Genomic DNA, 15,419 nt, shown 5'->3' on the forward strand with positions numbered 1-15,419 from the left:
TGTTTTCCCCTTGAGGATTCTCCTCCATGGAATCCTTCCCAAGCCCTCTCTAAGTTTATTGAAATTAGCTCTCTTGAAGTCCAAGACTCTAGTTTGACTGTGTTCTATTGCTTGTGCTTCCATAATGTTGAATTCTAATATTGCATGATCACTTCCTCCCAGGGTTCCTATGGCTTCAACACCTTCTATCATTTCATCTTTGTTAGTGAGAATTAGATCCAAAATGGCTAATCCCCTAGTTCCCTTTTCTACTTTTTGGGAGACAAAGTTGTCTGCTAGGTTTGCCAGGAACCTGTTTGATCTTCCACTTGGTGCAGAGTTTGTCTCCCAGTTGATGTCAGGGTAGTTAAAGTCCCCCATTACTATTGTGATGTGCTTCCTACATACCTTAGTTAGCTGACTAGCAAAAAGTTCATCTATTTCCTCTGTTTGTTTGGTTGGGTGGCCTGTAGTATACACCTATGGCAATGTCATTTTCCCCCTTTTATATTGACCCAAATGCATTCAAGACAGTTTTTATCATTGTTGTGCTCTATTTCTGTAGAGATGTAGTTATTTCTTATATAGAGAGCAACTCCACCTCCTCTTTTATTTGGTCTGTTTCTTTTAAATAATTTAAATCCCTCTAGCTGTGTGTTGCATGTGTGGGTTTCATCCCACCATGTTTCTGTAATGGCAACAATATCATATCTGCCCTCATTAACCTGAATTTCTAGTTCACCCTGTTTGCTGTTCATACTCTGTGCATAATAGACAGGATCTGAGGAATTTCTTTACAGATCAATACTAAAGTGTCCCTAAGCAAACCCCACCCCACAGTTCATCTGGGCGGTTCAGACCGGCCAATCCCCAGGTGTTAAGTCCATCGTGGGAAAGGGGAGATAACATCGGTCCGGGTCCGGTTGTAGCACAATGTTCAACAGTTCTTCGCATCTCCTTTTGAGACCGGAGAAATAAGCCAGGCTCTGGAGGTTTGTATTTCTTCCCCCCTCCCCACTTTCCCAGCTGCCAGGTTAGGGAGAAGAAAGTTCAGACAGATGTATATTGCAGGAGGCAATTTGTTACATTGTAATGGGCAGCAGACACAGGCAATAAAGAAAAGGTTACATTGTAGGGAATAGAAATGAAAGCAATAACCCCGCAGGCATATCTCCCCTCCCCCTTGGAAATATGGCAGAACCCAGGGGAAGGTGAGATTTGGTTTTAGATCAGAGGAGATAGATAGAAATGAAATATAAATGGGTTCTGACATGGATGTTTTATTTTTGCTCAGATAAAGAGAAAGCAAAAATGGAAAAAGATTGTCCACTCTTTTTCCACTGTTCTAATACTGTATATACATAATGTATATATTAGTGTCCCTGACTGTGAAAGATTGCTGCAATCTCACTGTTGAATGGATTTTCTTTTCCAAGAATATCAGGCCTTTCCTGAAGGAGCTTCTTCCACAGGATTCTTGCTTCAAATGCAGAAGCAAACTAGAAGTAGTTAAAAAAAGTGGATTAGTAGATTGTATGTTGCTTTAAATTCATGCCCAAATACCTTAGATACTAAAATGTTTGCAGATTAACTGTAATTAAAATACAGAAATATGACAAGTTGGCAGCAATAGCGTGGCCATAAAATTAAACACAAAATTGCTTTTTCTGCATTACTATATTTTCTAGGGTTGTGCAAATTTTTGAGGGAATGTTTCACTTTGAGAAAGGCTTGAATTTTTTTCAAATCAACATTGGCCTTGCTCCCGAGAGCAGATCAGGCATCTATGCTAGAATTAGTTTTTGCATATACTTAGGGCAAAACTATCTTCTGCTACAAAACAGTAAAATGTTTGTTATTTTTCTAAGTTCTGCATGTTCTAGCTGAGGCAGGAAACATGAGGCAAGGAAAAGCAGATTGCCTCTCTGCCTCAAGGAAGAGAATCCTCAAGGAAAAGAATTGGATTTCTTGTGAGGACAAAGTTCTTCATCAAAGTGAAGTCAAATTGCTGTTTTTCCCCCCTAAAATTTTAACCATAACATTTATCTCAATATGACTCACTAGATGTGTTTATTGTGCAGATTTGTTTGCTCATACAGGAAGAACAGCCCTTTGGAGGACAAAATTGAAAGTTTAGCATCCAACCTATCACACACATTCATATTCCCAGCTGAAGTTTTTGACTCACAATTTAAATGTTTATATCATTAATTCTCAGGTTGCAAAGAATTTGTGACTAAAGCACAGAATAGGTCCAATGTTTTGAAGGCTGCATCAGTGACATATCACTCTCTATTCTTCAAATTTCTAACTAAATTTCACTAAAGAGTGAAAGTAAACCATGTTGAATTCAGCTTCTTTTCAGTTGATGCAAAGGTAGTATTGCAACTTTGATAGCTCTAGGGCAGGGGTCTTCAAACTTGGCCCTTTTATGACTTGTGGTCAACTCCCAGAATTCCTCAGCCAGTGTGCCACAAGTCATAAAAGGGCCAAGTTTGAAGACCCCTGCTCTAGGGGATTATGCAAAGAAAAAGAATCAGAATTCTGAGAGAAAAAACCTACAAGAGTGATACTTCTGTCACAGTTGGGAATTGGGCAAATTATTTTAGCAAAAAATATTTACCATAATAGCACCCTTTAGAAATTTCTTTCACCAGAAATACGAATGGAACTCTCACTCCTGACTTTCAGGAAAACTTTAAAATGTACTTCATAGAAGGCCTTTCCTTAAGATCTAGTTTCTGTAACGCTTAACAGTTTAATGAGAGAATGGACAATTCATGGTGTGTTGGTTTTAATTAATAGGTTCTTTTGGTATGGGCACAATAGTTCAGCAGTTAAAGACGCTGAGCTTGTCACCTGGGTAGCTGAGAGCCCAGGTTCGAGACCTGAGCTCTGTGCAATGGGGTGAGGTCCATTACTTGCCCCAGCTCCTGCCCACCTAGCAGTCTGAAAGTTAGCAAATGCAAGTAGATTAGGTACCACTTTTATGGGAAGGTAACAGTGTTACATGTACCTTTGACATATAGCTATGTTGTCTACATGACCACGGAAATTGTGTTGGACAATGCTGGCTTCCTCGGCCAAGAAATGGAGATGAATACCATGCCCTGGAGTTGGACACAACTGACAGGGAGACCTTTAGCATTTTTATTTTGGTATAGTTGATTTTTTTTTAATTGACCTTTACAACTACAAAATTTGTTATTGTTATGACAGTTTATATTATCACTATTCAATTTCTATTGTCTGTTACTCTATTACAATTACCTAGTATATACTATGTTCTATGCTCTTACTGGTATGACAATTTCTGAAACAGGTTCTGTCTTTTGTTTTATTTAAAAAAAGGCATGTAGAGGTTTTGCAACTTTTTATATTGAGTTACTACACATCTTTTCCTCTCTTTTGGTCTGTCCACTTTTGGAAGGAAAAACTGACTGCTAGACACTGTTGCAAATAGCTACAGGGCTTCCAAAACAAGTCTCTTCTCAATTCTCCTGTCACTTCCCATACCTGTGACAAGCTTGCAGCTTTATTGGCAACTGTTGTGCTCATGGCTAGGAAGAAGGCTCAGTTGGGAGAGCAAGAAGATAGCACAGGTGCTTCCAGTTTTGCTAAGCAGCTTGCTCTTCCATCCCCATCAAAATTTATATGATCCCCACTATGGTAGTTCTGTTAGGCTATTGGCCTTTGTTTTATTATGCATTGCAAGTGATGGGGGCAGATTGTGGAATGTTTGCAAAGTGAAAATATGTACTTCAATGGAAATTGGTTCCCAACTCTAAATCTTATTTTTCTCTTCCTAAATTAAGATGTCACTTTGCCAGATTTGATCCCTTCCCCATATCACACACTTATTACAGAATTGTCTGCATGACTTACTAGATTTGGGTTTTAATTTTCTAAGTTAGATAAGAACGTCTTTTCAGCTTGACCTTTTAAAATATGTAATTTTTACATGGCTTTTTCAGCTTTGGAATTTTCTGACAAATACTTTTTGTCATTTGGAAGGAGAAAGTCCAAGGGCCCTCAAGCTGTGTTCTAGCTATACAAAGCAACTATAATTCTACAACTATAATTCTTCAGAATAAACAAGACAAATCATGTTTGCCAGGTTATATCAGGTTTTCTTTTAAAAACATACAGTAGTAATTTTATTTTGTAACTTTTAGTTAAAATGCATGGTCTTATCATTTATAAAGCAATCAAGCATTTAAAACAAATACTGCCTGTGAAGCTATGTAGTTTCATAAGTGCCATAAACACTTTTAGAGCAAGATACTAGAAAGAGGAAATTTTATCCTAGTTGAATCAACTTATAGGTAAGAAAAAGAGAATTCTATTGTCTTCCCAATGATTCCTATACACATTTAAATTTCCAGAACCAATTCATTAAAGGATATCCATTAACCATGGATATTCTAAGCATGTTTTAATTGTACAATGCTTCTAAATATTCTGTTTGATTTAAAAGCAGTCTAACACAATTGTTACTGGTTTCAGGTAGTCCTCAACTTACAACAGTTTGTTTAGTGACTGTTCAAAATTACAACAGCAGTGAAAAAAGTGTGACATTTTTCTCACAACTATTGCAGCATCCTCATGGTCACATGATCAAAATTCAGATACTTGGCAATTGATTCATATTTATAAAGATTTCAGTGTCCTAGGGTCATGTTATCGCCTTTTGTGACCTTTTGACAAGCAATGTCAATGAGAAACCAGATTTACTTAACTACAATGAGTCACTTAACTGTAGCAAGAAAGATTGTAAAATGGGGCAAAATTCACCTAACAAATATCTCACTTAGCAACAAATTTTGGGCTCAGTTGTGATCATAAGTCAAGGACTACCTGTACTAGCAATCAGGAGCAGTTTTCTCATGATGAAAACTTTCAAAAAACTTAATCTGAAAACTAAATTATATAAAGAGAATTGGAGAGCAAGAGAGATTTCAATTGTATTATAAAATTTATGTGGCTAATTCTAAATCAGTTAATAGCAGACACCGCATGAAAATGGGGAGCAAAAATAAATTCAGTTTTAATATACATATTTATGCTTCATTACAGATACTCCTTAACTTAGGATTGCTTGTTTAACAATGGTCTGAAGTTAGAATAGCCTCAAAAAAAGTGCCACCCCTTCTCACCACCCCAGCATTCATGTGATTGTACTTGGCAACTGGCTCGCATTCACAACAGTTGCAGTATCTTGCAATCATAAGATCATGACTTTCTCAGCTAGCCTTTGACAAAGAAAGTCAATTGGAGACACTGGATTTGCTTATTGATCACATGATTCACTTAATGCCCACATGCTTCACTTTAACAACCGTGGTGAAAGTCATAAAATTATGTCTGGTCACATCATAACTCACTTTATGACCCTACCTGCAAGCATTAACAACTAAAAAGTGAAGTACTCATTGGAAACAAAATCAAAAAGATTCAGGTTATCTCAGAAAGTCTTAACAAACAATAGGTTTTTATACATTACAATTAATAATACTTCTAATTGTTTCACATGTACTGATAAAGGAGAATATTTGTAATTCAGAATTGAATTGAGCGGTCCTTGGTGCTCTCTGATGATCATTAGCACTGATATGCTACCTAGTTTGAGTAATGAAACGTCTGCAAGAAAATAGCCAAGCTCAGAGAGCACCAAGGACCTCTTGTTTACATGTAGTTCATATCTGCATATCCACCCCATCTTCTCTCTGCTTTGCTTCCCAATATAAGTCCTGTAACAATTTAGCCACTACATTTAGCTCATAAAATGAGCTGTAGCTCATGAACCTTGTACATGTACCTTTCATTAAAATTTGTTAGTACAAAAAGGTGTTACCAAATAATTTTAATTTTCATACAGTTCTATTTAGGAAGGTATAGGAGGACATAAGAGATAAGAGAGCTATTTTTTGGAAGGGCTATAATTGGCACAAGACATCTCCCAATTGATTACAATACTATGCATCTTCAAAATATATGCAGTTAGCTTTTAGAATGTGTTAATCACATTTTCTCCTTAGCTAGGTGGTTGGTAGTAAACAACAAAAAATGACAGCTCTTGATCCCTTTTTATTATTATTATTATTATTAATTGCATTTATATCCCGCCCTTCTCCTTTCGGACTCAGGGCGGCTGACAGATGATAAAAAGCTAACATAAATACATATTACACCTAATTAAAATTTAATTAAAACGAAATATTTGAAAGTGTCCAATTAAAAGTAATTAAAACCCCTATAAAATCCCCTAGGCCAGTCCCGCTTGCTGNGGTAGCCAATGCAGCTCGCGCAGAAGCGGCGTAACGTGGGAGTGACGAGTCCCTCCCAACACCGCCCGCGCGGCCGCATTTTGGACCAACTGGAGCCTCCGGGTGCTCTTCAAGGGAAGCCCCATGTAGAGAGCATTGCAGTAGTCCAGGCGGGAAGTCACAAGGGCATGAGTGACCGTGCGTAGGGCGTCCCGGTCCATTTATTGTAAATCAATAGTACTAATTTCCCTTGATTTCTGTGGGACCTTTTGCTTACAATGAAATTTGGAGATCCAAGGAGCTGACTTGGATTAACAGATGTCTATGGAGATTCTCGTTCATCAAAGTCATGCTTGTCCCAAATATGCTTTTTCAAGAAGCAACTGGACTTTCTTGTTTTTCTTTAAAGACATTTCACTTCTCATCCAAGAAGCTTCTTCAGCTCTGACTGGATGGTGGGATCCAGTCAGAGCTGAAGAAGCTTCTTGGATGAAAAGCGAAATGTCTTTAAAGAAAAACATGAAAGTCCGATTGCCTCTTGAAAAAAACACCTTTAGATTAGCAGATGTAGAGAGAAATTATTCTGTCTAGTGTGCCTTAATATAAAGGCATTTCTATATTTCAGATGCTAACTAAGCATTTAACAGAAACTCCCTGCAACCCTCAAACTGGATCTGTCAAATAACTAGGGATAGGTAAATACCAACTAGCCCATGTTTCTTGCAGAGTCTTGTTCCAATTAATTCTATAAGCACAATGAAGTGATCTGTCCATGACAAGGGATTGATAAAAAATATCCCCAAAAACCAGTCATATTCTGAGGAAAAGCTTTGTCTAATGGTCCAATCTGTGATGAACCTGGGACAAGCATATTGTTAGTGATGGTCATGCATTTATGAGCTTGGTCTGATCCATGAAAAGAGAGGTTAATCCAAGAGACTAGCATCTTGAAGAAATCCATAATTGGCTCTGCAGTGAAATCAAGCTCTGGAAGTAGCACTGCTGTGCACACTATAGTGCTGGGGATATACAATCACAAAGGTTATATTGGAATCCATTCTCCCAGCTTGTTGCTTCTCACAAATATGCCCCTTGTCTAGCCACCTAAAGACCAATACCCTTTGCAAGTGCCAGGGACTCTAGTATACCATTTCATTTCCCTTATTCAAGCCTGAGTCCAGGTCAGAAAGATTTCAATGAGGTGTACTCCACACTCCATGGCCTGCAAAGTTGTGTTGACACATGCCTGATCTATTATCCATCCATGATTGTCTCACGGATAAAACTGGATTTATAAACCAGCTACTATCTCAATGGTAAGACTGTAGAATCAGAAATAGAGATTGGCATTTAATTCACCTCTCCCAGGGATGATTCAATCTTCCTCCCTCCCAGATCAAAATATTTATGTATTTATTTTTCTTGTCCCTGCCTTACATACTCACCTTCATTTCAGTCTCCCTCCCATGTCTTAGCCCCTATGGTCGTCTATCTTTCTATCCCTTTAAATGTTGGAGGATCTATGTAACACTGACTTGAAGACTAGTATTATGTGCATAAGCACGTCAGCATTTATTTAAAAAAGGTGATTCTGTCCCCTTCCTCCACACTTCTTTATGTATATATCTTCAGTCCAGAAACATTCTCTACTCATCTGGAAGCTGAGTGAGTCATGGCAATTGGACTTCTTTTCTTTTTGGTTCGAAACTTTGCTCCTTCTCCTAATAACTTCTTCAGTCTGAGCAAGTTGTTAGGGAGTCCCATATATGTCCTCCAGGGAGGTTTCATTTCTCACCTAATGAAACCACCCTGGAGAATATATATGGGGTCCTCCTAATAAATTTGTTCAAACTGAGGAAGCTACCTGAATAAGCAGCAAAATATTTCAAACCAAGAAGAAAATAAGTCTAGTTGCTATGATTCAACTTCCAGACAACTCTGTCTGGATGACTGAGAAACTTCATCCACATTCTCTCTACTTTATTCTCCATTCCAAGCAAAGTGATTCCTATGTTAAACCAAACTTTTTAACAGGTGTATGTGTGTGTTTGTGTGTGTGTCTATATGTCTATTATAAATCTCTTCCCTCATTTCTGTGTCAGGAAGCTTCAAGAATGCTGACTTTCCTTTTCTTTCAAGAAAGTGGCAGATAGACCAGGGGTCCGTAACCTCTGGGCCGCAGCCCACTACCGGACCATGGCCTATTCTGAACTGGACCATGTGAGTGGTGGCCTGGGGCTGCACACAAATTGCATAGCTTGACTTGTACGAGTGGCAGGTCAGTACGCTTGCACATGAGTGTGCAGGTCAACTGGTGCCTGTGTACCTGTGTGCCTGCCACTTGTGCGGCCTGGTTCCCCTTTCCTCCCTCCCCCAGCTGGGAGGTGAAGCCACAAAGATTGGGGATCACTGAGATAGACCATTGGCACCAAATGAAGTTTGATTTGACATAGAAACACAATTCCTAGGGAGCAAAAGAATTGTGTGATATCAGAGGAAATTATATCCTAAAGATCCTAAGTGACCTTAATTATCATGCTATCCTATGTGTTATCTAATTCCATATGTTTTGCAATCAAGCACAGTATGCTAATAGAAATCATTACTTCCCATTTAATCTAGATTTTCTTTATTCTATTATAATAAAGAAGGGGTCCTGGGAGTTCAGATGTTGCTCATCAAGTCCCAGGATCTTTATCATTAGTCAAAATGGCTTGGTTTGCTTTGAGTTATAATTTAACAACATCTGGAGAGTCATATATTTCTGTTCTAAATGTATGCCCCCCAATCTTGTCTGTTACCTGATTAGGGTGAAATCCATCCATGGGTTCTAATAGCTGCCAAGTTTCTCCTTTTATTTTGTGCCACATCACAATAACTACAAAAAATAATTATAATTATTTCTTACAATGATAAAAATTATATAATATAGGAATAAACACATATAGTCTTAACACAACAATATTTTTAGCAAATGAGTATGATGCTGTATGTATGTATAAGTATGATGCTCTACGTAACATTGTCAGAGCAAATATTATATTCCCTCCACTTTCTTTCCAGGCAACATTTAAATTCCTCCAAGATATTTATGCAGAGCAAAATGTTGGCAGATCAATTCGCATTCACTTCCAAGCTAGAACAACACTAAAATGAGGCACAATTGGTAATGAACTAGACAACCCATGATCTCTTGAGTATTGTTTCAGAGATATTTCATCAGAGTCCCTTCCAACTTTATTATTATTATTATTATTATTATTATTATTATTATTATTATTATTATTATTATTATTATTATTATTATTATTATTATTATTATTATTATAACAGAGCTTATAATGTACTGCCTTCACTGGAATAGTTGGCATACAATCAGAGATTCATCTGCCTTGAAAACAGCCCAGTCTGTATTATCTAATAAACTGTTTTATGATTATTTTTATGTCATAAAAAGTTTTATAAAATTTGTACTCACTGTAGATCCATGCCAGGTGGATCTACAGCACATCATCCCCTTTGTTCAGAGTCCTAATAATTTTGGGATTGTAATCCCAAAATTATTGAAAAGATGTTATGGTCTGGTCACTTGAAAAGAAGTAAATTGTAATTCTAGTTAAAGCTGAGCAAACCCTTTACACACTTTTTATTATAGAAAAAGTACTTAGTTTTATAATATAGTTAGAACTTAATTTTGTATGAGGAATTGTTTTTAAAAAGAGGTGACCTTGTTTGAGGAGGAGGGAAAATTGGGGGTGGAGAGACAAAGGAGAAGCAAAAGAGGAGGAGATGCCTAATATTGAAATCCACCAGAAACTTCATCCTAATAAGATCAAAAAAAATGTATTGAGTAGGAGAATATTTATGTGACAGGTCAGGATTAGTGGCTTATGATTCTATTACAAGAAAACATCTTTCTTTTAAAGAGGCTAATGGATTCCTTTTTTGGGATTGCAACATTTGTTGGAAACATCTTTCTGAACATTTTCATATGCATAATATCATTTCATTCAGTTCTACCTGTGTGAGTGTGTGTGGAGACTCCCTCCCCCTCTTTGTCCCAAAGGTGCTTTTTCAAGAGGCAACTATGCTTTCATGTTTTTCTTTGAAGACATTTTGCTTCTCATCCAAGAAGCTTCTTCAGCTCTGACTGGATGGCGGAGAATGGAAGGATTTATATTCCTTGTACATTTGGTTTTTCCTGCTTAAGTGTAAAACCTTGCTTTTCTCCACATTAGATATCATTTTGTTGGATAGGGCCCAGTGTTCAAGTCTGTCAAGATCCATTTGGGTCCTGAGCCTATCATCTGGGGTGTTGGCTATTTCTGCCAGCTTAGCGTCATCTGCAAATTTGATGAGTTGCCCTTCTATTTCCTAAATCGTTTATCAAGATATTGAAGAATACTGGGCCTAAGAGGGAACCTTGTGGTACCTCACTGCTTACTTCCCTCCATGTAGATGTAGTACTACTCTTTGAGTGTGCTTTGTCAGCCAGTTACAAATCCATCTGATGGTGGTGCTGTCAATCTTACATTTTTCTAGCTTACGAAGAAATAGGTTGTGGTCTACTTTGTCAAATGTCTCACTGAAATCTAAGTATATTATGTCCACAGCATTTTGCTGGTTCACTAATTCAATCATTTTATTACAGTATAGCATTATTATTAGTAGTAGTGTTAATATTATGACGAGTATTATGGTAGTTGATCATTTTTACAGATATTTCAATGAATCATCCTGTCAAATATGTTATATCATCGTTTATAATCAGCTTGTGCAATCTTCTTGTAAGTCCTGAGTATATGATCTACTGTTTCTTCTGTTTCTTAGCACAATCTGAATCATTTGAATCGGTTGACAATTTTTCAATACTGTATTGATTTTGTTTTAATTTGTGTAGCCTGCTCTTGCAGTGCCAAAATCAAGCCTTCAATTTCTTAATGGGTCTACTATTCTTTAAGTGTAATCTTTTATTCCCAGTTCCCTCCCACCAACCTTCAAATCTCCTCTTATCATCTGTTTATTTTCAAATCATCAAACTTTTTCACAGAGATTTCTTGCAGTTAATTTCAAAGACTTCATATATTCTGTTATAAAATTTTAAACACTCTACAGGACATATCTGAAGTCTATCTAACCCTTTAGCTTTCAAAAATAAATATTTTAATTGCCCCTTTGCTGTTTATTTGGGGCTCCCAAATAAATATTTTAATTGCCCCTTTGCTGTTTTTTTTTTTTTTAATAAAGTTCTTCTTGTTAATCCTTTATTTTTTTTAAATCTTACTTGCAGCTTCTTTCACCCAGGGTAGAAGGCAAATCTTTTATTGTAATACAGATAGTCTTTCAGAAGATTCTTACATCTAGAAACTCATTAACAAGCAGCTTCCCAAAGTAGCTAAGACAGGGAGTAGATGAACTTAGTGGTCCTTTAAAGACACCAAATTATGGTTTAGGCAGGATGTTTTCTCTTCCAGCTCACCGAGCTCTCAGACTTGCTGGAAATCATCATCTTATGATCTCTTGACAGGGATGCTGTGAGAAGAGAAAACTTATGGGTGATCCTAGTCCATTCTTAAATCTAGAAAGAAATTCCAAAGAGCTGATTCATTGGCTTCTTTTTTGTGGAACTATCTTCAGTCCACCAAAATGGATTTTAAAATATTTTTTCTTCCTCTTTTTTAAATAAAATTTTATTCTATTTTTTTATGTAGGATTGCTCTATTTTTCTATCGAGGAAGGACAGATATCCCTAGCCAAACACCTCAACAGTACAAGGTCAGGAGCTGGGATTACAACACTAATTTTATTTTTTTCTCATTTTTCTTCCTTACCAGAAAGTAATATAGAGTTAAGATATGTAGTTAGGATGTGTAGTCCCAGAGGTTTTCTAGGAGAAGAGGTTTGAGATGTCAGCCCATAATTCTAAGACCTCAACCATACAGCTACAACATAAAATCATAGTTTTATACTGAGGTACAGGAAATATTCAAATTAGGCTTCCCCAGATGTTATGATATTTGGGATCCTTTCTAAAAGTTCTAGGATTAATAATAAATTTAGTTCTCCATTTCTGAAAATGCAAGCATCTCTACTGTTAGACAGATAAATGAATTAATTTGCTCTGGAGTGTAGTTAGAAGAACCAGATTCTTACCTGTCATCTACCTGAAACAATGCTAAATAATATTTTGCAACATTATTGCAGGTTTCTTGCAGTAAAACAAATGTATGCTTTATTCATGATCCAAATAAAGATGCAATAATGTTATTGATCATTTATGTATGTTCTTAAATACTTATGTATACATATTTAAATTATCAATGACATCATTTATATTCAAGGCAGGAAAGAAAGTTCACAACTTAAGAAGATTAAAGGCAGCATAATAGAGATGTTAAAAGCCCATATTGCCTTAAATTTTCTCATATTTTAAAGGGCTATTCAACTTATGAACAGAGACATTCTAGTCTTTGAACAAACTACTTTGTTTCCCCAAAAATAAGTCCCAGACTTATTTATTTATTTATTTACTTGTTTGTTTGTTTATTTAGCCTCCAAAAGAGACACTAGTTCTTATTTTCCGGGGGTGTCTTTTCCAAGGTCTCACCTTGCGGTGGCAGCACCGACAGCCCAGCCCAGCCGGCCCACTTCTTCTGTGGTTAAAGGAAATGCCTCTGCAGCTGAGAATGGAGCTCAACCTGCATTTCACCATCAGAGGCCTTCTGGAAACGCCTCTGCTGCCAAGAACTGAGCTATGGATTGAATCTGTAGCTCAGTTCTCAGCTGCAGAAGCCTTTCTGGAAGATCTCTGATGGCGAAATTCAGGCCGGGGGGTGCCGCAGAAGAAGTAGACAGGCAAGGGAGGCCTCGCTACAAAGGTAAGTGGCTACAGGACGCGTGGGGCAGCTCCACTCCCCCACCCCCCACCCTAGTTTGATTTTTAGGTGTGCATGTTTTAGGGCTTATTTTTGGGGTAGGGTTTATATTACAACCACCCCCAAAAATCAAATTAGAGCTTATTTTTGGGGAAACATGATATATTTAGTTTAATTATATGGGGACTTTGGCACCATCCATATTTCAGTCTCACAGAACAAAATCCTGAAAAACCTGATGGGACCTAATTCTCATTAAATCAATTCTAGAACATTTAAATTCCAAGTGTTAAAACATTGAAAGTGGGTGATAAAATAGCATTTGCTGCTAAATATTTCATACTCTGAAAAGGTTTAGCATTGATTTAGCAAGACTGTAAACTAAAAATAGGTTAGTGAATAGAATGAAATGGCAGCAGTGTAGAAGGAAATTTTTTTCCTTCAAGGAGCTATAAAACATTGATAGAATTATGTTTTGGTAAGATTAGATTTTACTAAGCAATGCAGAAAGTTAAACTGTTTACTTCTTTCCACATTCCACTATTTTGATTTAAATTTATTATTTCAAAATAATTCAGCTCACTAGCAATATGCTAAAGGCTGTTACACAGTTTTAAATAGATCTTCAGAATTGTTTTGATGTAAATGCCTATCCATTAATAATTCTTTATTAATAAAGAATATGTGACTGCATCACTAAGTAAAAAGAAAGATAAGTAATTCAGAGTTCTTATGTCTCATCTAGTGATAAAGCAGATAATAAATATAATAGTAGCAAGCTTTTAACTTGTCATTCCATTGAAGAAGTTTAGGGATAATTGTCAATCTTTCAGACTGGGAAACCAAGGTCATGCATGCTAATTCTACTTTTAATATAAGATTATAGCAACAGACTCTAGCAAGTTTGAATGTGCTTCCCTCATCCCCCCTCCCCTTTATCTTCATCTTCATGAGAACTGGGCTGGGGGGGAGAGACGTGGAGGTCTTGTCTGAGATGCTTTCTCAAGTTACAGTTTTGCCCCAGGCTCAGATTTCTTTTACCTGCCCATTGTCTTGGTAGCAGCTCTTCCTCCTGTTCCTTAAGATTTTCTCTTCCTTTCCATTACAGTACGTTAAATATTTTAAATTCAAAACCTTTTGAATTCAAAGTCAAGTTCAAAATGAGTCATTCCAACTATTCCAGAAGTGTTTATGTCAGGGCTATCGTATCTGGGCAGCAGAAATCCAGGTAAGCACGAAAACAATTATTGATGTTTACCAATTGTAAAAACTACAAAAAGACTGCAAATGTTGGAGGAAGGCTTGGGGGGGCTTTGAAGCAAAACGATGTAAAGCAATGTGGCGGCTTTTCTTAATTCTTAGCAAAGAGAAAGGGTTATGTTATGTTACAGGTTATGTCACAGTAAACAAACTTAATTGTTGTCTTATTTATTGCTTAGTTTTGCTTGATTGTTTCTTGAAATGAAGTGTCTTTCCCTTGAAGATTTGTCTAGTCTGAATAGAAATGGACAGTAACACATTTCTTCAATAATTCTCCAGTACATCAGTAATTCTAATAAAACTATATGCCTTGTAAACAGAATATTTTTTTTCAAATGTTGGCTCCTATGTCTCTACAGTAGCTGCACCTTCATTATTCTACTTTTCTTTAAATTATAATGTTTAAAAACAAAACATCATCGCAGGGTCTTGCTACTGCAGAATTCATGAATGAGAACCATCTCACCAAGGGAAGGAATTGATATCACTGCCTCCATCCATCTCTCCTTGGACAAAGTTAGCAAAACGATTACATTGATTGTTCAAACCATAGCAGGCCAGTAGCAGTACTCAAGTTTTTAAGGTAATTCATATGCATTTACTTTAAAAAAATGGCCACTCTTTAATACCTCACAATCTTGTCCTTGGAGAATAATAATCAATATTCATCCTTTAGGCCAGCCTTCCCCAGTATTGCTGTCACTTGAAACCTTATGCTCCTGTTCCAATCTAACACTTCTAAGTTTTGGCACCAGTTTGACAAGGTTAATTTTAAGCTAGTGGGCATTGTCCCTCCTTCTATTGATGTACAATTGTTCATTCAGATTTTGTTTACTTACTTTCTTTCAGTGGGAAATCCATGTAGAAAACGTCAAAATTGGAATACTTCTCAGATTTTGCTATTTCTTTCAGGACATTGGAAAGAAGCATGGCTCTCTGGGGAAAAAATCAATAAAATATGCACCCTTACTTTATTGATATGAGAATTTGCTAAGACTTCAGAATATTGTTCTCTCTTGCCAACATGTGACCTTTATAT

General features: G+C 36.8%; 1 protein-coding gene across 1 annotated transcript in view; it reads right to left on the reverse strand.

Annotated features, from left to right (window-relative positions):
• Positions 1–1,299: 1,299 nt before the first annotated feature.
• AOAH (acyloxyacyl hydrolase) overlaps positions 1,300–15,419 on the reverse strand; it is a 94,205-nt gene continuing 80,085 nt past the window's right edge. The window contains exons 20-22 of the mRNA XM_015811769.1: positions 15,220–15,316; positions 9,047–9,123; positions 1,300–1,478 (exon numbers count right to left, since the gene is read on the reverse strand). Of these exons, the coding sequence (XP_015667255.1) occupies positions 1,353–1,478; positions 9,047–9,123; positions 15,220–15,316 (300 nt within the window). The 3' untranslated portion in view covers positions 1,300–1,352. The remainder of the gene's footprint in view (positions 1,479–9,046; positions 9,124–15,219; positions 15,317–15,419) is intronic.

Source organism: Protobothrops mucrosquamatus, unplaced genomic scaffold (genome assembly GCF_001527695.2).
Source record: "Protobothrops mucrosquamatus isolate PMUCROS unplaced genomic scaffold, P.Mucros_1.0 scaffold48, whole genome shotgun sequence".
NCBI lineage: Eukaryota > Metazoa > Chordata > Lepidosauria > Squamata > Viperidae > Protobothrops > Protobothrops mucrosquamatus.